The sequence below is a fragment of the Anolis carolinensis genome, chromosome 2 (assembly GCF_035594765.1).
Source record: "Anolis carolinensis isolate JA03-04 chromosome 2, rAnoCar3.1.pri, whole genome shotgun sequence".
Classification (NCBI taxonomy): Eukaryota; Metazoa; Chordata; class Lepidosauria; order Squamata; family Dactyloidae; genus Anolis; species Anolis carolinensis.
Genome location: NC_085842.1, coordinates 79,542,922 through 79,567,963, shown reverse-complemented (window position 1 = coordinate 79,567,963; position 25,042 = coordinate 79,542,922). Strand labels below are relative to the sequence as shown.

Sequence of the window (25,042 nt, the reverse complement as noted above, 5' to 3'; positions counted from 1 at the left end):
GTAGGGTGTTCAGATCCTCATGCTCTACTTTAATTGCCATGACAACATCCAATGGAATTCTGAGAGTTGCAGATTAGGAAGTAACATTTAGAATTATCAATGAGACAGCACGAGTCCCTCAGCAGACTACAAATCTTATGATTCCATAGGATGTTGCTATGACAGTTAAAATGGAGTAAAGCACTGTAATGGTGTAGTGTGAAAGAGCCCCAGACTGGATACTTATTTAGTGCAGCTTTTTTTATTCCCACAATGACTTCCGAGATGGAAAATCCACCGACAACATTAAGGGCAATAAAATGGGAGTACAGAGCCAACATGACTAGGAGTAACTAATAGCCCATCATTTGGGATCTTATCCGGGCTCATTTTAAGTCCATTCTAGATGTATGTGTGTGGGGCTGTAAAAGGACTGTGTAAGTGGATAATGTGTGCCCAGTTGGATGGAAAGTCATTTAGGGTTTTCTTTAAAGAAACCTATACAGATAATTTAAAAAAATCTGTATTGGCCAAAAGTATGTGTTTGGATTCCTTTTCGGACTTTTTTGCTAGGCATATAAAAGTCAACAATGTTAAAAATCTTTTTAAGTCTTTAAGATCAATCTGATATGCAGTGCCTCTTGGCTCTGGATCTGTGATACAGGGAAGCCATGGGCATTAGACCTGCATATGTTTGTATATTCCTGTTTTGGCTGCTGCCATAGTTGGAAGAATTCAAGCTGGATACGCTGTGAACCTGGGTGATCAAATATGGGCAAACCTTTTCAATAATCCCATGATCCCACAATTGAATTGTTGAAAACAGCTCCACAAGCAACTGGCAGGTGCCATACTTGTCTGTTAGCTGTGACAGAGTTAACAGGATCCGGTTCCCTCAACTGATCTTGAAGCATGGCTCAACAAGCATGGTAAACAATACAGGGAAGTGATGCAGAAATACACCATGATTTGGAAATAATCAGTCAGCCACAAGAATACATACTGACTAGTATTCCATTTCACTAGGATTTACAACCCCAATTTAGATCCTGGTTAAGATTCAAATTTTTATTTAGATTACAACTCTAAGTATTGCATAAGCACTGGCAATCATACTCCAAAAAAGTAACTTTTCCAAGCTCTGGTATGAACTGTGAGTGGTGCAGTTGTAACTGAAAATAATGGAGGTAAAATTAATTCAGGAAAGCAACAAGAATAGCTAGAATTGATTTTCTGATTTCTAAGCCAATGTCAATGGGACCTGGAATGACATTGACATTATGTCAGTCAATATCACCATTAATTCAGAGGCCAGAATGCACAGATCTGGAAATCAGATGCTATTCAGAAGCATCTTGTGTATACTATATATATTACTTTTACTGTAGATTTATTCTATTTAGACATCAAAGTGAATGGTGTCTATATGCTGGTAACCCCTTCCTGCCCATTCAGCTATTACTGTAATGTGTTCTCATAGTGAAATGAATGCTGTCTTGAAACTGGAATTCCCACTTTCTGGTTCATTTCAGAGCTTTGTGTGCCCTTGTTTGGTGAAAGGGAAGAGAACATTTAGGGCAATTATGTCATTTTGAACCAAAGCTGCTTAAATCCTTCCCGATGTACATCAAGGGAATTTTTGTTTTTGTTTTTTAACATACCACCATCAGGTTTTCACATGGCAGCATCTGCCTACCTCTTTGAAATCTCAGATGGTTGCCATTCTTTCAGGTTCATAGCAGATTATCCTTGGAGGGTCAAAGTAGGACAGGCAGAGGGTGAATGCCAGAGCAGCTCCAGTTCCGATTCCTCTAAATGTCTGTCTGTTCCTTTGCTCTGCGGGCTTCTGGGGAGAGGTCACATGCTTCAAGATTGAGAAGCAAAACAGAGTCATCATGGCCTGAGCAAAAACAGAGTTGCTTCTGCCCATCATCACTACCACCCTTTTCTGCTGTTCTTTTCCCTTCTTTGTATATACTTTGGGATGCGCTGTATATTTAATAACCTGTCACTTGAGCCCACCCGGCCTTTGCAGGCCAAAGTATCTGCTAAATTTGGGATATTATGTTCACCCAAGCCAAGTATCATGTTCACTGGATCACATGTGCTTCCAGCCGGTATTTAACTCTGAAACTTCTGTGTGAGGCCATACTTCACCATACAGCCTCTATCAGGAGAAACAAAAATTTTATTGTTCCCACTCTTTGTTTCTTTTCTTTTTACTCCCTTTTCTCATTGTGTTGAAGAGTGGAATACCATTTGGGTTGCCTATTCAGATCCTGATCAACATGTTTTTGATTCTTTTAGCCACTACGGAATTAAAGGACTTTTTTGCCAAGGCTCGGAATGGTTCGATCCGCCTCATTAAGATAGTCATCGAAGATGGTAAGTTTATGTTAATGTGGTTTCTTTCCACCAGCTTGTTTCCTTGCTTTGCACTTTGTCAAATTTCATCAGATTTTCACTTGGGCATAGAAAAAATACCGGAGAAAAGTTTTGATGAAGGCTGTTGAAATGCCTTGGTGTCGTATGGAAGCAACACAGCAGTAACTTCAAAAGATCAAGGGATATTATATATAATATAATAAAAGTAAAATAAAATTGTATTTTATATCGCTTTTATCTCCCTGAAGGGACTCAGGGCGGTTTCCAACACAGGTAAACCATACAAACACAGCCATAATAAAACATATTATTTTTATTTCATGTCTATCTCCTCTGCCAAACTGTAGGATACATTATGAAGTTATTTGTATTTTAAACATTTGTTCTTGCTGAGGTCAGTGGGAGCTGATTAAGCTGATGAGGCAACTATACAGTTTATTTATTATTTATTTATTTACAGCATTTATATTCCGCCCTTCTCACCCCGAAGGGGACTCAGGGCGGATCACATTACACATATAGGCAAACATTCAATGTCTTTTAATATAGAACAAAGACAAACAAACATAGGCTCCGAGCGGGGCTCGAACTCATGATCTCCTGGTCAGAGTGATTCATTGCAGTTAATTGCAGCAGCTGACTTGCTCTCCCACCTGCGCCACAGCCCGGGCGCAGAATAGTTGACGTTCTGCTCTCCAAGTTCATTTTTAGCTGCCTCCTAGACTTGTCTTTCAGGCAGAAAATGAAGCAGTTTTCAGTGTATCTTAGTTTTAGCATCTGGTAGGCTAGCAGCTGCAGTGTTATCTATGAAAAAGCAAAGATTCCACTTCTCTTGTAATTACCAGGTGGTGATGTTTTGCATCTCTTCTGTAGAACTTGTGTCAAAGAGCAAACACCATATCTCTCTTGCAGTGCCATACTGTGCATGTCTACTGAAATGAAAGTCCCATTGATTTTGGTAGGATTTTGCTGTCAGAGAAATTTATTCCTTGCAGGTGTTTAGGCTTTTCATAAAACTCTTCTGAAAGAATCCCTTTCTTAAAACCAATAAATAAATAAATATAGTGCAACTGCATACAAAAATGGATATAGACACAGGAAGGATTTTGCTAGATCAGACACATCTATTGCATCTCTTCAGCTCTGTTTTGGAAACATATCTCTGAATTTATCAAATGCTTCTCCTAGTAATATCTGGTTACAGATTGCACAGTGGCTCTTAAACGGGATTGTTTTCCCAAATGTAATTATGTCTAGGTGAAAGCTAGGCTAGAGTCCTATCCCTTCCCTGGTATCTTGTTTCCACTGCAGACAAAATGTTTTGGTGGAAGGAACTTTCTTTTAAAGGGACTTCTATTTCCGTTAGTGGCAATAGAGCCCAATTGCAGGCTTCTCTGCCCAGTGATTCCTTTGTTTTCCCCAATTACTTCTTTGTTACATTATGGAAAAGTGGCATTTTTGGTCTAAACCCCCGGAATTGTCAACATGCTGGTTAAAGTAGGGAGAGGGTCGTACAGTTTGCAATTCAAAAAGCAACTTTTCCAGTCTCCTTCCTTTCCTTATTTTCTTGTTTGCTAGAGATCAGCTACTTCCTAAAGAATGCTGCTGCTATGTCATGCAGCATTTTTTTACATCCCATTCTCCACTCCACTTTATTTATGTTGTTGTTACTATGGTGATGAATAGGCTGACATGAAGCAGGTGAAGTTAGTTCATTAATATGGATTAAGAGCATTTCTCAAAGAAGACACTTGGATTCATCTGTAGTAGAAAAATAATGGTTAAAATATAGGACACTCAGATCAAAAGGGCTTCCTTCTTCCAATGGCCTGTTAGCATTCAAAAGCCTAGATAATGAGAAAGGCTTACTTCAGGAAAGAGAACAGAAAGGGACTCAAGTTAGCCTCCCATGGGAAATAATTCTATAGCTTGAGGGCTGTAATTGTGAAGACTTTATCCCATGTTCTCATCATCCATTCCTATGATGGTGATGAATCTTTGTACAGGCAGTCCTCAAGTTATGAAGAAGATAGGCTTTGTAGGTTTGTTTTAAGTTGAATTTTTATGTAAGTTAGAAAAGGCATTTTTAATTGTAATTCCAACCTTTACCTATGGTTGGAATTACACTTATATAAGCTTTGGATGGCTTATATACTTACATAAGTTTTGGTTAATACCCCTATGATGTTTGCTTTGCTGTCTTTCAGAAGATTTCACATCATTTTCTGTCCCTGTGATAATTGGATTTTGAAAAAATTGGCTTGTTGTGGAAACAAGTATTGGGGATAAACCTTCAATCTAGACACCTTTTTACTATGATATTTCTCCCAGGAGTGAATTTCTCTTCTTAGGGGTAGATTTCTTTCACTTCCTGTTGTTTCAGACCCATCCTTTAACTATGAATTTATAAGTCAGATTTTTTGTAACTTGAGGACTACCTGCATATCATTTCCCTCAACAGATGTATTTATATGCATTCTTTTCATTGGAGAATTCCATGAGACAATTCAGAGAAGTGAGTTATGATTTGCATGTTAGTAGATTCCCCTTAGAGCAAGGGTCTCCAAACTAAGGCCCGTGGTCCGGATGCGGTCCTCCAAGGTAGTTTACCCGCTCCCGACCTAAAGTTTAGACTTAGGGTTACACTAAGTATGAAATGACTTGAAGGCAAACAATGACAACAATCCTAATAAACTTGACTATCTCATCAGCCAAAAGCAAGCCCACACTTCCCATTAAAATATTGGTAAGCTTATGTTGATTAAAATTGTTCTTTAAATATTGTACTGTTCTTTCAATTTTTTGCACTACAAATACAAATCTGTTCATGTTTTTTCAAACTATCGTCCTGCTCCCCCACAGTCTGAAGAACTTTGAGCCAGCCCTCTGCTTAAAAAGTTTGAGCATCCCGTATAGTTCAGTGGTTTGAGTGTTGAATTTTGAAAGATTAGGGTTCAAACTTCAAATCCCTTCTCAATCATGGGAAATGATTGAGTGACCTTGGGAAGTCATACTTTCTTACCTAAGAGGAAGGCAGCAGTGAACCGCCTCTGAATAAATCCAAGAAAACCCCACAACAGGTTCTTTATAGATTGGAGTAGATTTGGAGGCACAGAACAATAAGATTAGAAAGCAGTCTGGGCAAATTTTCCTTTGTCCTTACACCAAATGAGTTCAAGCCTATAGAGTTCTTAAGATAGTAGTCTTGTGATTAATCCAAAGTTAATGCATTTTATCTATGTTTCTACTTCATACATTGGCCTTGAGAAGGTTATACAAAATCTGACTGTGCTTCTGAGAATAGAATTTTCCAAAGAGGCCAGTGGAACTTGAGTTAGTCACCATGTATGGAAAACCAGTTCATGTGTGTGCTTTGGGTTCATGATCTTCTTTTATCTCATAAGAAGCTTGCTAGGATGGATCCAGATGGATGAAACATGCACTGTCTTTTCAATATGATTCAGTGTCAGTCCATTTAGAACTAGCTGAATGTATTTTTGTGAATGTATCGTAAGAAGTGCACTTAGTCATAATTAAATGAGATATTTTTATCTATCTGACATACAGCTATAAAACATGAAGGTCTATGAGGGACCTGTGTAAAAGAAATGTACAGCTTTAATTTTTCAATTGTCTATGTTTGGTGAACAAATAAATGTCCCTCTTGAGGCTATTAATATGGTGACTGCAGTAAGGTGTAAACTCAGGAATGTTCCTTAGAAACATAGACAGCCCTTTTCATATTGTTATGTGAACAGTATACTCTTATGCTTTATCCATGTATCAAGCAAATCCCCACTCCCCAGTGTTAAAAATCAGAAAAGCTTTGCTACATTTGTAATGTAAACCATTTTCCCTTTGCCATCATTTGTCCTTTCCTATTCCTGGGGTCCTGTTGCTCCACCTGATCTCCTTTCTGACTTTCTGCCTAAACCACATGAGCCTTCAGATGTTTTTCCTTCTCTTGTCCCTGATGTATTTTGTTTTGATAGGTCGGCTTCTAATGATAGGAAGTCCTGGTTTCAGGAAATGATCTGAAAACGATTCCATGTTCATTAAAAACATTACAGGTTGACCCTCAAGGTGCTGTGATATTTACAAAGTAATTTCCATTTTCTCACAGCAAAGTATGTTCAAGGAAATTATAGTCGTTTCAGCGGAGCACAAAAGTAGATGTGCTAGGAACAAGAGAAAGAGCTCTGCTGGAATGATTTGTATGAGATGTGGCTCTAACGGCTGCTTGGCTGAAAAGCCGAGCAGTCGTTTTTCCGGCCCTTCAAGGATTGGAAATGAAAACAATGACTTGGCTTGACGAACATGTTGATCTTTTGGGTGTCGCCTTAAAACACATGCCAGTGATATCTCTGATCACAAATTTCACAGTTTATCATTTCTGGAGCTCTCCAGTTCTTGTTGGACAGCCATTTCCAAAAGTCCTAGCCAGCATGTCCTGTGCTGATGAATGTTATGATATGCCCAACAATATCTGGAAGGCTGTTGGAGAATATATCAGTTTCTTAAGGGAACTACCTCCATATGACTGATTCAGATAAGATGACTCAACTAAAGAGCTGATATTATAGGGACTAAACCTGTAAGAGTTTGGATTAATCTGTAATCCATGAAATTAAGTAAAATGTTTGTTACGTTGAAAACTTATCCTTTCATTTTAAATTTTCTGTTCTGAGTATTTTGGTGCATTTTTCAGATTTTTGTTGTGCACACATTTAGGATTATTTCTTTCAGCGAGGTTGACTTTCATAACGTTTCATTTAGAAAGTCATCATGGTATGTGTCTTGAAGTTGCCTCTTGACTTGTAGAAACCACATTGATTTCATAGTGTTTTCTTAAGCAAGGAATACCTACAGGTGGTTTGCCAATTCCTTCCTCGGACATATAGTCAACAGTACCTAATAATAATAATAATAATAATAATAATAATAATAATAATAATTTTATTCTTATATCCCGCCCCATCTCCCCGGAGGGACTCGGGGCGGCTTACATGGGGCCATGCCTAGCATTCATTGATTATCTGTGGCCATTAGTCAGGAGCCATTGCCTGAAATCCTGCTGGTTCCTTGTGGCAGCAGAACTACACTGGTTGGGCAGCAACAGCAGGATAAAAAAGGGCCACGGGGAAAGTGGCCTTGAAGGAAGTCGGACATTGGACAAGCTGTCTGCTTGGAAATGGCAGTTTCTAAGGCAACTCTCTCACAGGGGTCCAGAGGGAGTTTGCCTTTACTTTCCCCTGAGGCTGAGATAATGTAATTTGCCGAAGGCAATATATTTTAGTTTGGTTAATACTTCCATTCAAGAAAACTTTCCTAAATTCATGTGAAGGTAAATATGCAAACAACTAGGTATTTCATAATTTTTCAAAAAGTAAAATATAAATATACAATTTTATATTTACAGTATATTATTATAATATCACCTTTTTAAAAATTTTGAAGCCAAAGTCAGAGTTGGTAAATTTCTTCTGACTTCAACTCCGCCCAAAATTGGTCTCTGACTGCTTGACTCCAATTCTGACTCCATAGCCCTGGTGCAAGTAAAAGTGATTAATGTGCCAAGCTGATATTTGTGGCTTCTGAAAATGTGTAGCACTTTTGGTGCTCTCTATTGTTTTCTCAGTATAATCCTCCTCATTTTGTTGACATGGTGAATTCTGGAACATCTCAAAGTGCAGGCTATTCATTCATGGCCCCAATCTGTACATTTTATGGATGGTAGCCTGAAACTACCCTGTTTCCCGAAAATAAGACATCTCCAGAAAATAAGACCTAGTAGAGATTTTGCTGAATTGCTAAATATAAGGCCTCCCCCAAAAGTAAGACCTAGCAAAGTTTTTGTTTGGAAGCATGCCCACTGAACAGAACACCAGAGCATGCAGGATCAGTAAATGTAAATACCATAGATTGTTGTACATGGAAATAATGGTAGTAACAAGAAAGTCTTGATAGGAATCACAGTTTGTCTGGTTATGCTGGTTTATGATGACAACTACTGTACAGTATATAATGTGAATTCTTCTTCATGGAAAAATAAGACATCCCCTAAAAATAAGACCTAGCACATCTTTGGGAGCAAAAATTAATATAAGACACTGTCTTATTTTCGGGGAAACACGGTAGGCCAAACCAGGACAATTAATATGAGTTAATAGCCATACAGGTTGACATAACACATACACTGTGTTTCCTTTTTAGCAGCTAGTAAATGCTGGTCAACTGCATGGGGAACATAGTTGGCACATTTGTAGAGGAGAGTTGGTACCTGTCACGACCCAGGCTACAGAGCACCAATAACCATACGCAGAGGCCAGATTCTATCTAATATCTTTATTAAGGAAATATATAAAGTTAGTAAAAGCAAATGTAAAAGTTAGTCCAGAAGCAGACCTTTCAGGAAAGGTCAAAATTAGTCCAAAGAAACAATGTCCAATATGAAATATTAAGGTCCAAAGTTGTAATCCAATAACCGAAACACTCACTTTGCCAGGCAAAGTGAGGGGAGATGACAAGGTCCTTTAGTCCATGAACTTGAGCTAGGCTAGGAAATAACTTGATACTTGAAACAAGGCTTGAAACGTGGAACAAGGTAACGAGGAACAAGAACAAGGTCCGTGGAATAACTTGGTAAAATCCGTGAAACAAGGCAAGGTTTAGTCCTGGGAAACAAGGCAAGGTCCGTAGGTAAACAAAGGCTGGGAAACAGGAGCGAAGGCTGGAAACAAGGCAAGGCTTGAGCAGGAACGAGGCTTGAATCGGAGCGAGCTGTCCAGACACCACTCGCTCCGGAGGCTGACGAATTGACTCCGCGAAGTTACTACGCGGGTAAAACACCTATATAGAGTCTAACTTTCCCGCCGAAGCAGTTCTCTGGGAACCAGAAACGAAAGCTAAACTCTGAGACCAGATGTTTGACTCCTTAAAGATTCTCACGAAAAGCAGACTTAATTGGGTACATTCTTAGCTGCTATTCTTGCACTCCTGCGCGAAGCTGCTTCCAAACCCCTCTGTTGTTTACAAAACTCATGGCGAGAGAACACGGGAGATGTAGGCTCAGGGTTTATTTGACATACTTCTGGGACACAACTTTCTTGCAGGTGCAAGGTTCCTAGATCTGCCTGGGAAAGATCTGGCTGAGAAGATTCCAGTTCTGACTGGGAAGGTAAAAAACCCAAGTTTTCTTCTTCATCAGGCATTACAATGTCATGAGCAGGACTACAAGGCCCATGAGTCATCACACTATCCCCCTCCTCAAGGCCCCTCCCAAACTGGGACTCTCTCCCTGAGGCGCGAGGTCGTGGCTTGGCGGGATAGGTCTGATGAAAGCGACGGGTTAGATCAGGAGCATGGACTGTGGAGGCGTCTTCCCAAGAGCGTTCCTCAGGGCCAAAACCCACCCAGTCAATGAGATATTGCAGGCGGCGGTGGTGAAAGCGAGAATCCAAAATGTCCTGAACCTCGAACTCGTCCTCCCCATCCACCAAAATAGGGACGGGGGCCGGCCGGTCTACATCTGGCCGCACACCATCCGCCGGAAGGAGTAGGGAGCGGTGAAACACTGGGTGAATGCGCATTGAACGCGGAAGTTGGAGCTTGAAAGTCACGGGGTTTAATTGCGCCACCACTGGATAGGGGCCAATGAAACGGGCATCTAACTTCCGGCAAGGGCGATGGGAGGGCAAAAAGCGAGTGGACAGAAAAACCCGATCTCCTACCTTGATTTCGGGGCCCGGCTGGCGATGTTTGTCCGCGTGACGTTTATAGTCCTCCTTGGCTTGTTCCAGTTGCTGGAGCAAAAGTTGTTGCACCGCTGTGAGTTCCTGCAGCCAATCTTCTGCTGCGGGAACTTCTGAAGTTTCAGTGACAGGGGGAAAGAAACGTGGATGGAAGCCGTAGTTTGCAAAGAACGGCGTTTCTTTTGTAGAAGCCTGGACTCCATTGTTGTAGGCAAATTCCGACAGTGGTAACAGAGAAGCCCAATTGTCCTGTTGGTAGTTTACATAACAGCGAAGGTACTGTTCCAAAGTGGCATTGGTGCGCTCCGTTTGCCCATCCGTTTGGGGATGATGAGCTGAAGATAAACGAGAGTCTATGCCCAATAGTTTTTGTAGTGCTTTCCAGAAACGAGAGGTGAATTGGGATCCACGGTCTGTGACCAAACTCTTGGGCAATCCATGTAGTCTGAAAACATGTTGGAGGAATAAATCTGCAGTCTCTTGGGCCGTGGGAAGACCTTCACAGGGAATGAAATGGGCTAACTTGGTGAAAAGGTCCACCACCACTAGGATCGTGGTGAATCCACAGGAAGGTGGTAAGTCAGTGATAAAATCCGCAGAAATTATTTCCCATGGGCGAGATGGGTTAGGAAGGGGGTGTAGAAGCCCTGAGGGCTTCTCCCTTCTTATCTTGGAGCGCTGGCATACTGGGCAGGTGTTAACATATTTTTCCACATCCTTGCGGATCTTGGGCCACCAGAAATCTCTTAGGATCAAATGCATGGTTTTAAATAGTCCGAAATGCCCTGCTGGTTTGCAGTCATGACACAGACGAAGTGCTTTTTCCCTGCCCGGCCCGGGTGGGATATAAACATGATTTCTATAGCAAAGCAGTCCATCTTTAAGCGAAAAGGGAAAATGCAGACCTTGACGAAGTTGGTCCTGCGCCCAGGCATCTGCTTGCTGACTAGCCCTGATTTCTTGAGCACAGATGGGCCCTGGAGTAGAGGGAGTTGAATCAATGGGAGTGGATTTGGTGTTCCCCACTGTGAGCGTGGCAAAGTTCTCGGGTTGTAGTAGTTGGGATTCAAAGGTCTCCTTGCGTCCTGCAGCGTATTCCGGTTTACGTGACAGGGCGTCTGCTTGCTTGGTTTGGGCTGGGGTCACATAATGAATCTGGAAGTTGAAACGTTCAAAGAATAAAGCCCAACGTTGCTGCCTTTGATTTAGCTTGCGGGCAGTTCTTAGATGTTCTAGATTCCGATGATCAGTGTGGACTTCAATGGGAAATTTGGCCCCTTCTAGCCAATGTCTCCAAGTTTCAAAAGCTGCCTTTATGGCTAATAGTTCTTTTTCCCAAATGGTATAGTTCCTCTCTGGTGCGGTTAGTTGACGAGAATAATAGGCACAAGGATGAAGGTGATCTCCCACCGGTTGTAGGAGCACAGCCCCAATTGCCACATCAGAGGCGTCCGCTTGCACCACAAAAAGGGTTTCAGGATCTGGATGCTGAAGGATTGGCTGGGATGTGAATAATTTCTTTAGTTGCTGGAACCCTTTCTCTGCTTGATCAGTCCAGCGGAAGGGCTGTTTTCCACGGATGCAGCTAGTGATTGGGTCAGACCAGCGGGCAAAATCTGGAATGAACTTGCGGTAATAGTTCGCGAACCCCAAGAATCGCTGCACCTCCTTCTTGTTAGTTGGCGCCCGCCATTCCAATACTGCTGAAACCTTGGCTGGATCCATGGAGAGCCCTAGAGGCGAGATACGGTACCCAAGGAAATCTACCTCTTGTAGATCAAAAGCGCATTTTTCCAGCTTGGCATAAAGTCCATGATCCCGCAATCGTTGTAACACCATTTTGACGTGGTTCTCATGTTCTGATTGTGATCTAGAAAACACCAAAAAATCGTCCAGGTAGATTATCAAGAACCTATCTAGATAGTCCTGGAAAATGTCATTGACAAAATGCTGGAACGTTGCGGGAGCTCCGCATAATCCATAATTCATAACTCGGGACTCGAATAATCCGAATTTGGTCTGGAAGGCGGTCTTCCACTCGTCCCCTTCTCTGATGCGAACTAAGTTGTAAGCTCCCCGAAGGTCCAGCTTGGTGTAAACCTTGGCTCCTCGAAGTCGGTCTAGTAGATCCGAGATTAAGGGCAGGGGATAGCTGTTCCGCTTGGTGATATTATTCAATGCTCTGTAGTCCACCACCAAGCGTAATTCCCCTGACTTCTTCTTCACAAACATCACTGGGGAGGCGGCTGGGGATTGAGAGGGTCTGATGAATCCCTTGCGAAGGTTTGTCTCTATGAATTCCCTGAGAGCTTCTTGCTCTGGTTCAGTCAGGGAGTAGAGATGCCCTCGCGGGATCGGGGCCCCCTCCACCAAGTCAATGGCACAGTCATAAGGTCTATGTGGGGGTAACTTTTCGGCTTCCTTTTCATTGAATACATCCCAATACTCGGAGTACTTCTTTGGCAAGGTGATAATGGGCTCGGTGTCTGTGGCATGGCAGACCTTGGCTACGAGGCAATGGTTTTGGCAGTACTTTGAAGCAAACTGCAGTTCTCTGTTGGACCAGGAGATGCTTGGGTCGTGAAGCGTCAGCCATGGAATCTCCAAAATCACAGGGAAATGGGGAACCTCAGTAACAAAGAAGGAAATCTCTTCCATATGTTCCCTTATCCACATCCTGGTGGGTTCCGACCACTGGCTTATGGGGCCCGTCTTGAGAGGGCGGCCATCGATGGCTTGCACCACACGGGCATTCTTGAAGTCATGATATTGTAATCCCAGAGAGTCGGCATACTCTCTATCAATGAAATTGTTGGTAGCTCCTGAGTCTATCATGGCGTGGATCATGACGGGTCCCTTTTTTGCTGACCATAAGGTGACCACTAGAAGGAACAGGACCCCGGTTGGCGGCTCTTGAACGGGTTTCTTGACCGGGTTGGCGAGCCTCTCTACGCCCGGTCGTTGGCTTCCCCCGCCGGCTGTGTGCCAGCCGCCTCAGACGCCTTCGTCTCCGTGGAGGACGCCGCCGCAAGACGGGCGGCGGGCTTCCCTTTGGCTGGGCACTCTCTGGCGAAGTGGCCCCCATTCCCGCAATACCAGCAGAGATTTAGGCGTTGGCGGCGGGCCTTCTCGGCGGCATCTAATCTGGGGCGCACATTGCCCAACTGCATCGGCACCTCCTCGCTCCCTCTGGGGTATGGGGATGGTGGTGGGGTTCTCCACACTGGACGCGGCTGAACGCTGGCGGGAGCGGGGGGTTTTGCCCCAGCTCTACCGCTCTGGCCTCGTACCCACTGTTTTCTGTTGGCAATCATGACTTCAGCCCGTAAACATTGATCGATGAGTGCTTCCAGCGTTTGGGGAGGATCCACCTTGGAGATTTCCTCCAGCATTTCAATGTTGAGACCCTCCCGAAATTGTCCTCTGAGGGCAACATCGTTCCAGCCGGTGTTGTGGGCCAGCACTCAGAACTCGGCTATGTACTGAGACATGGGTCTGTCTCCTTGGAAGAGGCGGCGGAGTTTGTGCCCGGCGGCCTCCAAATTGTCCTCGATTCCCCAGGTCGCCTTAAGGTGGTCCAAGAAGTGTTGCGCTGACCTTAGATGTGGGGAGGCTTGGTCGAACAGAGCCGTCGCCCAGTTAGCCGCTGGCCCGTCTAGGAGACTGTAAATCCACGCCACCTTGATGTCTTCCTGGGGAAACTCGGCATCACGGGCCTCTAGATAAGCTTGGCATTGGCGACGGAAAACATGAACCTTAGAAGCTTCTCCAGTAAACTTGGTTGGCAACGCCATGGCCGGAAGACGGATTCCGCGTTCCTTCAAACCCTTTATTTCCCCATCCTGTGCATTGAGCTTATCACGGATTCGGTCCACCTCATCCTTGTCGATGGTGTAGGTAATCGGCTGGCCGCTCGGCCCAGGTACGGCTCCGGTAGACATTCTGGCCGAGGTTAATTGGTGCTTAGGGTGGCGGAGTCAAACTGTCACGACCCAGGCTACAGAGCACCAATAACCATACGCAGAGGCCAGATTCTATCTAATATCTTTATTAAGGAAATATATAAAGTTAGTAAAAGCAAATGTAAAAGTTAGTCCAGAAGCAGACCTTTCAGGAAAGGTCAAAATTAGTCCAAAGAAACAATGTCCAATATGAAATATTAAGGTCCAAAGTTGTAATCCAATAACCGAAACACTCACTTTGCCAGGCAAAGTGAGGGGAGATGACAAGGTCCTTTAGTCCATGAACTTGAGCTAGGCTAGGAAATAACTTGATACTTGAAACAAGGCTTGAAACGTGGAACAAGGTAACGAGGAACAAGAACAAGGTCCGTGGAATAACTTGGTAAAATCCGTGAAACAAGGCAAGGTTTAGTCCTGGGAAACAAGGCAAGGTCCGTAGGTAAACAAAGGCTGGGAAACAGGAGCGAAGGCTGGAAACAAGGCAAGGCTTGAGCAGGAACGAGGCTTGAATCGGAGCGAGCTGTCCAGACACCACTCGCTCCGGAGGCTGACGAATTGACTCCGCGAAGTTACTACGCGGGTAAAACACCTATATAGAGTCTAACTTTCCCGCCGAAGCAGTTCTCTGGGAACCAGAAACGAAAGCTAAACTCTGAGACCAGATGTTTGACTCCTTAAAGATTCTCACGAAAAGCAGACTTAATTGGGTACATTCTTAGCTGCTATTCTCGCACTCCTGCGCGAAGCTGCTTCCAAACCCCTCTGTTGTTTACAAAACTCATGGCGAGAGAACACGGGAGATGTAGGCTCAGGGTTTATTTGACATACTTCTGGGACACAACTTTCTTGCAGGTGCAAGGTTCCTAGATCTGCCTGGGAAAGATCTGGCTGAGAAGATTCCAGTTCTGACTGGGAAGGTAAAAAACCCAAGTTTTCTTCTTCATCAGGCATTACAATGTCATGAGCAGGACTACAAGGCCCATGAGTCATCACAGTACCTGAACCTGAGAAGACAGTGGGGAATGTGTGGACTAACAGATAATATCGGACTGTGGTTCCCATCAGCCCTGGTTCCCAGTGGTAAGGAATGATGGGAGTTGCAGATTCTATCATTTGATGGGCCGCATTTCCTACATCCCCAGTCAATAAATAATAATAATAATAATAATAATAATAATAATAATAATAATAATAAGTGTCCTGGGCACTTGGGAAGTGTTTGACTTGTGATTTTGTGATACGAAATCCAGCATATCTATCTTGTTTGCTGTGTCATAAAATGTAATAATAATAGCAACTTAATTAAATAAAACAGTAGAATATAAACACATCATTAAAATGAATCAAAGCAAACTTCAATGACCACAACAGGAATATGGTGGGCAGATCAGAAATTTGAGGGGCTGGGCATGGGCTTTTTCAGCCTAAGACTTTGTACAGTAGAGCCTTGCTTATCCAACGTAAATGGGCCGGCAAAACGTTGGATAAGCAAATATGTTGGATAATAAGGAGAGATTAAGGAGAAGCCTATTAAACATCAAATTAGGTTATGATTTTACAAATTAAGCACCAAAACATCATGTTATACAACAAATTTGACAGAAAAAGTAGTTCAATATGCAGTAATGCTATGTAGTAATAACTGTATTTACGAATTTAGCACCAAAATATAACGATGTATTGAAAACATTGACTACAAAATGAGTTGGATAATCCAGAACGTTGGATATGTGAGACTCTACTGTACTTGCATTCTGAGGAACATAACATCAAATCTGTGAGAGCATTGCTGAAATAAATGGTTGCTCGTGTTTAATTAAACGCAATCTCTTCTTTGTAATACTTTTGTGGCTGGATTTTCAGGTTCCACCCACCCTGCCTCATGGGTATATCACAGAATAAGATTTGTTATTTCTAACCTGTGGATTTTTTTTAAATTGTTCATTAGCATTTCTTTGACTCACAAAGCTAAGGTGTGGCCAGTATAAATGTTTAGCAAATCAACAAAGTATTTTCTACAACATACAGATAGGAAGGACACTTTTTTTTAAAAAAAAAAAAAACAAGAACAAATGTTGCTGTACATTTATAAAGTAAAATGAGTCACGCTTATGCTGATTCCAACAAAGAGCTGACTCAAACTTTAGTTTTGTTTTCTTTCTTACATTAAGAAAAATATAAATCTGTGCAATGGCTGTTAAAGGTGAAACCTTTGTGTGTGTGTCAGGAGCAACTTGAGAAACTGCAAGTCGCTTCTGGTGTGAGAGAATTGACCGTCTGGAAGGACGGTGCCCAGGTGACGCCCAGATGTTTTGATGTTTTACCGTCCTTGTGGGAGGCTTCTCTCATGTCCCCACATGGGCAGCTGGAGCTGACAGAGGGAGTTAATCCATGCTCTCCTCTGATTTGAACTGGCAACCTTCAGGTCAGCAACCCAACCTTCAAGCCAGCAGTCCTGCTGGCACAAGGGTTTCACCCATTGCATCACAGGGGGCACAATTAGAAGTGTTAGCAGTGGTTCTCAACCTGGGGTCCCCAGATGTTTTTGGCCTACAACTCCCAGAAACCTCAGTCAGTTTACCGGCTGTTGGGGTTTCTGGGAGTTGTAGGCCAAAAACATTTGGGGACCCCAGGTTGAGAACCACTGTGTTAGAGAGAGAGACATCTGTGGAGAATTTCCACTGCACTCTCTCTTCAAGTTAGTAGATTCGGTTTTTTAAAAGTGCTGTTCATGTTCTTTGTGTGTGTTTAACTGAATTTTGACATACAGTAGAGTCTCACTTATCCAACATTCGTTTATCCAACGTTCTGGATTATCCAACGCATTTTTGTAGTCAATGTTTTCAATATATCGTGATATTTTGGTGCTAAATTCGTAAATACAGTAATTACTACATAGCATTACTGCATATTGAACAACTTTTTCTGTCAAATTTGTTGTATAACATGATGTTTTGGTGCTTAATTTGTAAAATCATAACCTAATATGGCTTTTCCTTATTATCCAACATATTTTCCTTATTATCCAACATATTCGCTTATCCAACGTTCTGCCGGCCCGTTTATGTTGGATAAGTGAGACTCCACTGTATTTTTGTCCTGAAGTTCCTCTGCTGTTGCCCACCCAATCTGTAGATAGTAAAGGAGAGTTCAGAAAATCTGAATTTAAGTGCAAAGTCTTCTGCACAATTTTGTTTTCCAGTTTAATCAATTTAACTCAGAATATCCTTCTGAAGTATGTAGAAGAAGAAAGAAAGAACTCATTTTGGCTTAGTCTTTCAGTCTTTCCCCGCTTCAGAACACAGGAACAATGAACAGTTCAGTTCAGTTTTAATCAAAAGAACAGACCTCTTTTGATTTGCGGTATATGCAGTTTTAGTTGAGTCTTCCGTGTACCTGTGTGTATTATGAGCAGACTAGAAGAATCTGGAGGCAATTTTAGCAATTCTAGAAATGCCTGCATATTTGGGATAGTACGTAGAATTTTAGAGCTGAAGGGGCCTACAAGGGTCATCTAGTTCCATGTTTTCACCTCTTCTCGCCCTCTGCATGTCTAGGAGGAGGACTTTGTTGGTACTTAGTTCAAGCTTCACATACTTAGAGTTTAGCATTTTCTGCCGTAAAAGTTTGGTTTAGAGTTGTGATGTGTGTCATCTCCTATCACCCAGGAGGACTATTTCATGTTTAAATCGGTATAAATGAAGTACGACCAGTTTCTGCCATGTAGGTTTGACACATGATTTTCACTGGGAGCATTCTTAATCTTTACAAAAATCTGAATGCTGTATAGGAAGGCCAAGGAAGGGTAAGGTGTTAGGGGGAAAGGGGAGAACTGTATGAAAGGTACTTCCAGTGAGGAGGCACACCACCAGTATGGGAGTGTCATATCATATGCCATGGTTGAGAACTGGAGGCCAGTGGTGGTTGGTGTCCTTCATGTCAGAGGGGCAGTAAATTACTGAAGCAATTCTGGGAATGGGATTCATGACCTTGGCTATCTCCTGTAAAGTGTAACTATTGTCACGATCCATTGTGCTGCAATTAATAAATAGTTACAATGAACTGGAGAAACAAAATGAAGCTGTGATAGCGGTCAAGAACTTAGTATTTTTCTTTTTAAATACACTACCATGGTAGACGGAAGACTAAACAGAGACTAAATGATGTTTTCCCTTATAGTAATATGACTTATTGCCAGAAAACTGCTAACCCTGACTCTCAGAATAGAGTTGAACTGCTGCTTTCTTACAAACTGTTTTTATATGTTGACATTGACAGTGGTTTATCAGTGAAATTCAAACTGCAAAGCAAACTGATTTGTGATATATTCTTTTCTTTGGTTTACAATTTCTTCACCACTTCTTAGATTTCTTCCAGTACTTCTTGAATAGTTTTTTATAGCTTTTTTTTTCTTTTAAGGTCTTCCTTTTTTTGCTGTTTCACTTATTTGTTTCCCAGGTTCAGTTTCCACTGGGCCTAGTTGAGATGAAACACATCTGAAATGGTTTCTGGGAAGAGATAAGCAGTTTTAACAATCTTCATTATACATGGATATATATGTTTCATTTTAAGAAAGGAGCCCCCAGTGGAGTAGTGGGTTAAAGCCTTGTGACTTGAAGGTTGGGCTACTGATCTGCAAGCTGCCAGGTTCGAATCCCACCCAGGGAGAGTGCGGATGAGCTCCCTCTATCAGATCCAGCTCCATGCGTGGACATGAGAGAAGCCTCCCACAAGGATGGTAAAACATCAAATCATCAGGGCGTCCCCTGAGCAACGTCCTGAAGACGACCAATTCTCTCACTCCAGAAGTGACTTGCAGTTTCTCAAGTCGCTCCTGACACGAAAAAAAATAATAAGTAAAGACCCTGACTTCTCTATAGGTGACATTTTTCAGAGGGATTTTCTTTTATTAAATAAAGCTAATCATCATAGCTATTAACATCACAGAGTTATAATAAGAAAAGAGAAAGAACCCAAGGTGAAAAAGTATGCTCTCCACTCAAATAGATAGATGCATGTATGGACACACATGCATATTCTGTAAGTATGGGTGAACCAAAATGAAAGAAGGGATCAGAATACAGGTGCTATATACTATGAGGTTAAGACTTGAGTTTTATTGATTAGTTCTAAATACAAGCCATCCCCGAATTATAAACATCTGACTTACAAATGACCTTTAATTAGGAATGGAAGTGAGACAACAGGAAAAGGAGAGAAATCTACTTCTTGGGAGGGAAATTCATTCCTGAAAGAGTTATTGTGGGAAAAAGGTGTCTCCAATGAAGCTTTCTCTCCAATCCTTGTTTGCACAATAAGCCAAATTTTTCAAAATTCAATTACAGCGACAGAAAATGAGGTGAAATCTGAACAGGGGCACAAACAGCAAAACACACCACAGCGGTGTTAACCCTTCCCTTTGCTATCCAAAGATAGATAGATAGACAGACAGACAGATAGATATCTGAAAATTTAAACTTAAAAATGTATCTGTTCCAACTTAGATACACATTCAGCTTAAGAACAAACTTACAGAACCTGTTCTGAATATGTAGGATTTACCAATGTGTTTACTTTTCTTGTAATCATTAATTCTTTGGGTCTGCTCATGAAAAGATTAACCAATAGGATTCAGGTTTATGCAGATGTCTCATTTATCCTAAGTATGATTCAATAATTCTGTTTACTGCTGAAACCCCACTCTCTTTTTGTTCCCCGCTTGTTTAGACAAGTCTCTACTCTGATTCCATTTTTTAGACTTTTGATTTCCACTTTTTCCTGATAGGAAAAATGGCACACTGTATAAAATACTTCAGAACAAGGGATTCATCCCTAAGGCTCTCTCACCCTGGTGTTTTCACTAAAGGAATATGCTTTTCGCTCACCATCTCTTGCTCTAAAATTCAATCAGCAGAGACAAAACGTTGATACTTCTAATAACAAAGTGATAAAAATCTTAAAGACTGAGTGAAATCCAGCAAATGTCAATATCAACAGCCAATAGCCTTACGTAAAACCTTTGTTGTGAAGCACACCAGAAGATAATATTTAACATCCTATACAAGAGTTATAGATTTGTAACTTAGATTTACGGATCTGTAGCTGCTCCATGTTCAGTTATGCTACATATTCACTATTGTGTCACTATTGCCATGAATATAAATACCTCACAAATCACACTTGTAAAGTCTAATTGCTTCTCCAAAATATGTTCTTCTGGTGATTGGGGCACAATAGGATGATTGCCGGTGGGAGAAGCTGGATGAGCCATTTTCCTGTGCCACATTTGTCAGCATCATTGAGGTTTGGGGATTCAAGCTTGGAGACAATATTTAATTACACATTTGTAATCTGTTCAGTGATACAGGATCTTGACCGATGCAATTATCAGAATTTGTTGTCCTAATGTTGACAACAAAAATTGATGGAGATCAATTGCATTGATAAATAATGCAACACATTTAAATAGGCAGAGAAACTTTTTTCCTTAATCCAACAAGGTTTTGAAAATTGAAAGTTTTTAAAGAAAGGCCTTTTAATATGGTACACCACTGGTTTTACTGGCTTACAATTTTTTCATTAATGTCTATTTAAAATGGGTTATAATTATATTAATCATTTAATTTCCTCATAATGATACTCATTATATGTTGTAAAAGTATTGTGTCCGTTTTCGTTTGTAGGTAAAGGTAAAGGTTTTCCCCTGTGTGTCCTTAAATCCTGCTTCTGGGGGAAAGGATGATATATATTAATAAAGCAGATTAAAATATGAGGACTTCTTTGGTGACCACCTCCTTGTTGTAATAGTCCTCGTTTTTTGAGAAAAAAGAAGGGTCTATCTTAGAGTGTGGTTTCAGGGAAGGTAACATGGCTTGTCACTTCTTGCCTTGTTGGCTCTGTAGTGAGTCAGAATTTCCTCCAGTCAGGAACGTTTTGCAGGAGCATCATCTCTCTCTACCCTTTTAAGGCCACAAATGACTGGCATCAGCATAATTGATGAAGCAAGGTAGTAACTGCTGTGAATGTTGCAAGGATGCCCTAGCAGCCATATAGAGAAGTGCTATTTTAAAATGGTACGTTGCAACAGAAGACTTTGAAGCAATATCACTTCCATTACATGAGTCAGTCTCTCTTCCCCCCCCCCCCCTCTCTCTCTGCATATGTGTTTGTGTCTTTTGAATGTTCATCAGAGGCAATAAAGGTAGTAGTGTGCCCCGATACATGTTGCTCTCCCTCCCACCATGTATGTGTCCATGATGAAGAAAGACAGGCAGATGTAATTAGTTACTAAAGCTACTTCTATAACTGTATCAATCAAGGATAGAAGGAAACCTTTGTCAACAAAATGGATTGTGTTGCATTTGACTTTGTTTTTATCATACGTATATGTTAGAAATAAATACATTTAATAGCATCCCTTTCACTCTCTCACATACATAGTACTGTCAATTCTGTGGAGTGTTTTTGCAGCTATGAAAATATGTGCTTTGGAGATCTGCCACATCTGCCTCTGGACAATGAGGGATGTTGAGCTAATGTCTCATTCATTTCATAAGCTTTTGAATGCTTGGATAACAGAAATGTTTCAAAAGCTGAAGTGACTTGGTTAATGAATAAAGAACTGAATAGCTTAGCAAACAATTATACAGTTATTAAACAAATCCCAATTTATGAGGTGAAGCATTTTTAGTAGGAGTTCACTGCACTAGAAATTGTTAAGAGTTCCCACAGTTAGTGAGTAGAGGCTGAGCCCAGGAAAAATAGCAGTGAACTTGTAGGTCTGAGAAACTGTGAAGTTTCCTTACTAAAGCATTGTGATACTAGGGAATGAAAAGCACATGATGGTAAAATAGTGATGGACAGTCCTGCAGTTTTGAAAAAATAAAGCAATAAATAGATTGGCCTTTTCCCAGTTTTGTTGTTATTGTTGTTGATTGCCTTAAACTTGACTTCGAATCATGGTGACCCTATGAATGAGAGAATTCCAAATCATTCAGCAGTCCTGCTCACATCTTGCAGGCTCAGGGCAACCATGCCTTGCTTGCTTGGGTTTATCCATCTGCAATTCAGACTGTCTCTTTTCATACTATCTCCACCTTCAACAAACATTACACTATGTAACATGTGTTTTGGCCCTGGATTATAAATGTCATTTCCTAACTGGTTCTATTATGAAAACATGGGAAAAGTTTATTAAACTCCAAAAACTTTGTTTTTGTGAGACATCCTGCAGCACATTTTGCTATAGTTTTCAAATGAGTATCTCATAGAATCTCAACCAATTCAACATAGCTTGTGGCAGCCACAAAAACGAAGCTTCTAGAGTATAACAAATACTTTCAAAGTAAGTGCTGCACAATTTAATAGGAAATAACATTTTCAAACAAGAAACAAATTCCTTCAATTTTTGTTACATAGGCAAAGGTAAAGGTAAAGGTTTTCCCCTGATGTTAAGTCCAGTCGTGACCGACTCTGGGGGTTGGTGCTCATCTCCATTTCTAAGCCGAAGAGCCGGCGTTGTCCGTAGACACCTCCAAGGTCATGTGGCCGGCATGACTGCATGGAGCGCCGTTACCTTATCTTTGTTACATAGTGTTGTCTTTTCTGATGAAGCATGTTATCTCATACGTCCAAAATCCAATTTAATCCTTGTGGCTTTTAGAGAGGTTTTAGGTTTAATTTGTTGTGCATCTTTAAATTATATCTGACTTATCGAGACCTGAAGGGGTTTTCTTTGGCAAGATTTGTTCGGAGGAAGGTTGCCTTTGCCTTCTCCTGAGGCTGACAACAATTTGCTTTTGGATTCCTTTATTTGCCTTTTTGGCTGTCTATTCGCCAGCATCACATTTCAAATTAGCTGATTCCCAATTAGTTTATGTGATTATTACTTAATTATCAAGTAATTATCATTATTTGATGATTTAGTTAATTCTCAGTTAGCTGATTTGTCATTTCTGTAATTTGTGTTGTTGAAGGCTTTCATGGCCGGGATCACAAGGTTGTTGTATGTCTTTCGGGCTGTGTGGCCATGTTCCAGAAGCATTCTCTCCTGACGTTTCGCCCACATCTATGGCCATAGATGTGGGCGAAACGTCAGGAGAGAATGCTTCTGGAACATGGCCACACAGCCCGAAAGACATACAACAACCCTATTTCTGTAATTATTAGTCAGTGGGGGTTCAGCTTTTAAAATAAAGCTGTCATTTCTTTCCTGTCAGTGAACACATTGGCTGAAATATCTGAAGTATGTTAGTGGTGGGGAGCAATAACTAAGTCGTGAAAATAATAAACCTTTGGTGGCAAGAAAAATGTAAGTGCTATGAATATTTTGGGCTTCTTAGATTTGAAAGCATTACATCAAGAGAATTCTGGGAAAATGCTGGAATTTGTGACCTTTATAAATTAAGCAAAGTTATATGTATTTGCTATCGTTTTTATATAATTTAACAATTTGCCTATTAAATTCTTATTCTGCCTGAGAAAAATTACTTCCCAATATGGGAGCCCAAACTCAAACCTTTGTGGTCAGTTCTCCAATAAATAAAGCATACAAAATTATGATAATTATGAAAAGCAACATGCAAAAAGGCATGTATTAAAAGAGGATTTTCTTGCAAAAGTATGTATATCGGAGAAAACGCTAAAAAAATGCTTTTAGATATAAGTGTATGAAAATGCCCACATATATTTGCAGGGACTTAAAAAGACCTCATTTAAAATCTGATGGGAAATAGAACAAAACAAAGTTGTAATTGGGGAGTGGAATAAAACTATAGGATATAGTAAGGGGATTTATCCAACGCTTTCCAAAGCAGATTTGATTCTCCGATGCTGTCCATAACTACCTTGGATAGCTACGACCATCAGAATACACAATGTATAAGTATAATGCACCTTTTGTGTATGGCAAACTCATGTGCATGACTTTCTCAATAGGACAATTCATACAGGCATCAAAGACACCTCTAGAAGGCAGTGGTGGCTGGCTTTCCATCAAATAATATTGTGAATTGGGTGGAATTTGGTAGAACAGGAGTCTGTGCTGCAGGCTACACAGATTTGCAGAGGTAAGCAGCATTCTGCCATGATAACTGCAGTAACGTGACTGAACAGGTAAAAAGGTAGAAAGGGTTGCTTGTAAGAGCTGCTATTCAAACTGTTGTATTGTGTGCTTGTAATACTTTGCTTCCCCTGCAGTGATGTCCAAATAATGGGAATGACAATTCATTGTTTTTGTGGAGGACCTGAAAGCAGTGTAGCTTGATACTCACCTAAATAAACAGATTTTGGGGGAAACAGGTGTTGCTTTTAGTGGTTGGACTATGTTTGAAATGTAATGCCATATATATTTGGCAAGAAAGGGATGGACAGAAATCAGAGCTGTTTGGAAAATATTACAAGTATAGATGATAAACACAGATCATGCACCAAGTTGCTGTGAGTCTTTCGGGCTGTATTGATTCCGGCCATGAAAGCGTTCGACAATGCATCATGCACCGACTTTGAAGGTTAACTATTTATGGTTAACATACCTATAAACATGGGGCAAGACAGGCATCTTCATCTTGAAACCCTCAGGAAATCATTGTTGGACATATTCTGGGAGGCTACTTTTGACTCTGACAACCTGGTGCAAGTCTCCAGTGTGCAAGGTGTGTGCGTGTGTATCTTTATCACAGCTTATTCATGATTTCCTTATGTAGGTCAGTTGCCGATTGCCATATGTAGGTGATGCAGCTCTGAATCTGAGGTTAGGCCTGTCCAGTGTGATAAAAAGCAGGATGAAAAAGGAGGATGGGAAAGAACGGCTTATCAGCCCTGTCAGAAATTTATTTTTGCTTCAACTGGAGTATCTAGGTGACTGAAAGCACTTTACATTCACTCTGTATACTTGGCTAAGTCAGTTTATTTGAACAGGAGGAAAAACTGCAGCAAATATAGATTTATTTTTGCATTTCTCCTTAA

At 41.1% G+C, this 25,042-nt stretch overlaps 1 protein-coding gene across 1 annotated transcript in view; it reads left to right on the top strand.

The window, feature by feature from the left end:
- The window catches only part of twf2 (twinfilin actin binding protein 2), an 87,591-nt gene that overhangs the window by 19,858 nt on the left and 42,691 nt on the right, over window positions 1-25,042 (top strand). Inside the window, exon 2 of the mRNA XM_003217639.4 lies at window positions 2,287-2,364. Within this exon, the coding sequence (XP_003217687.1) occupies window positions 2,287-2,364 (78 nt within the window). The remainder of the gene's footprint in view (window positions 1-2,286; window positions 2,365-25,042) is intronic.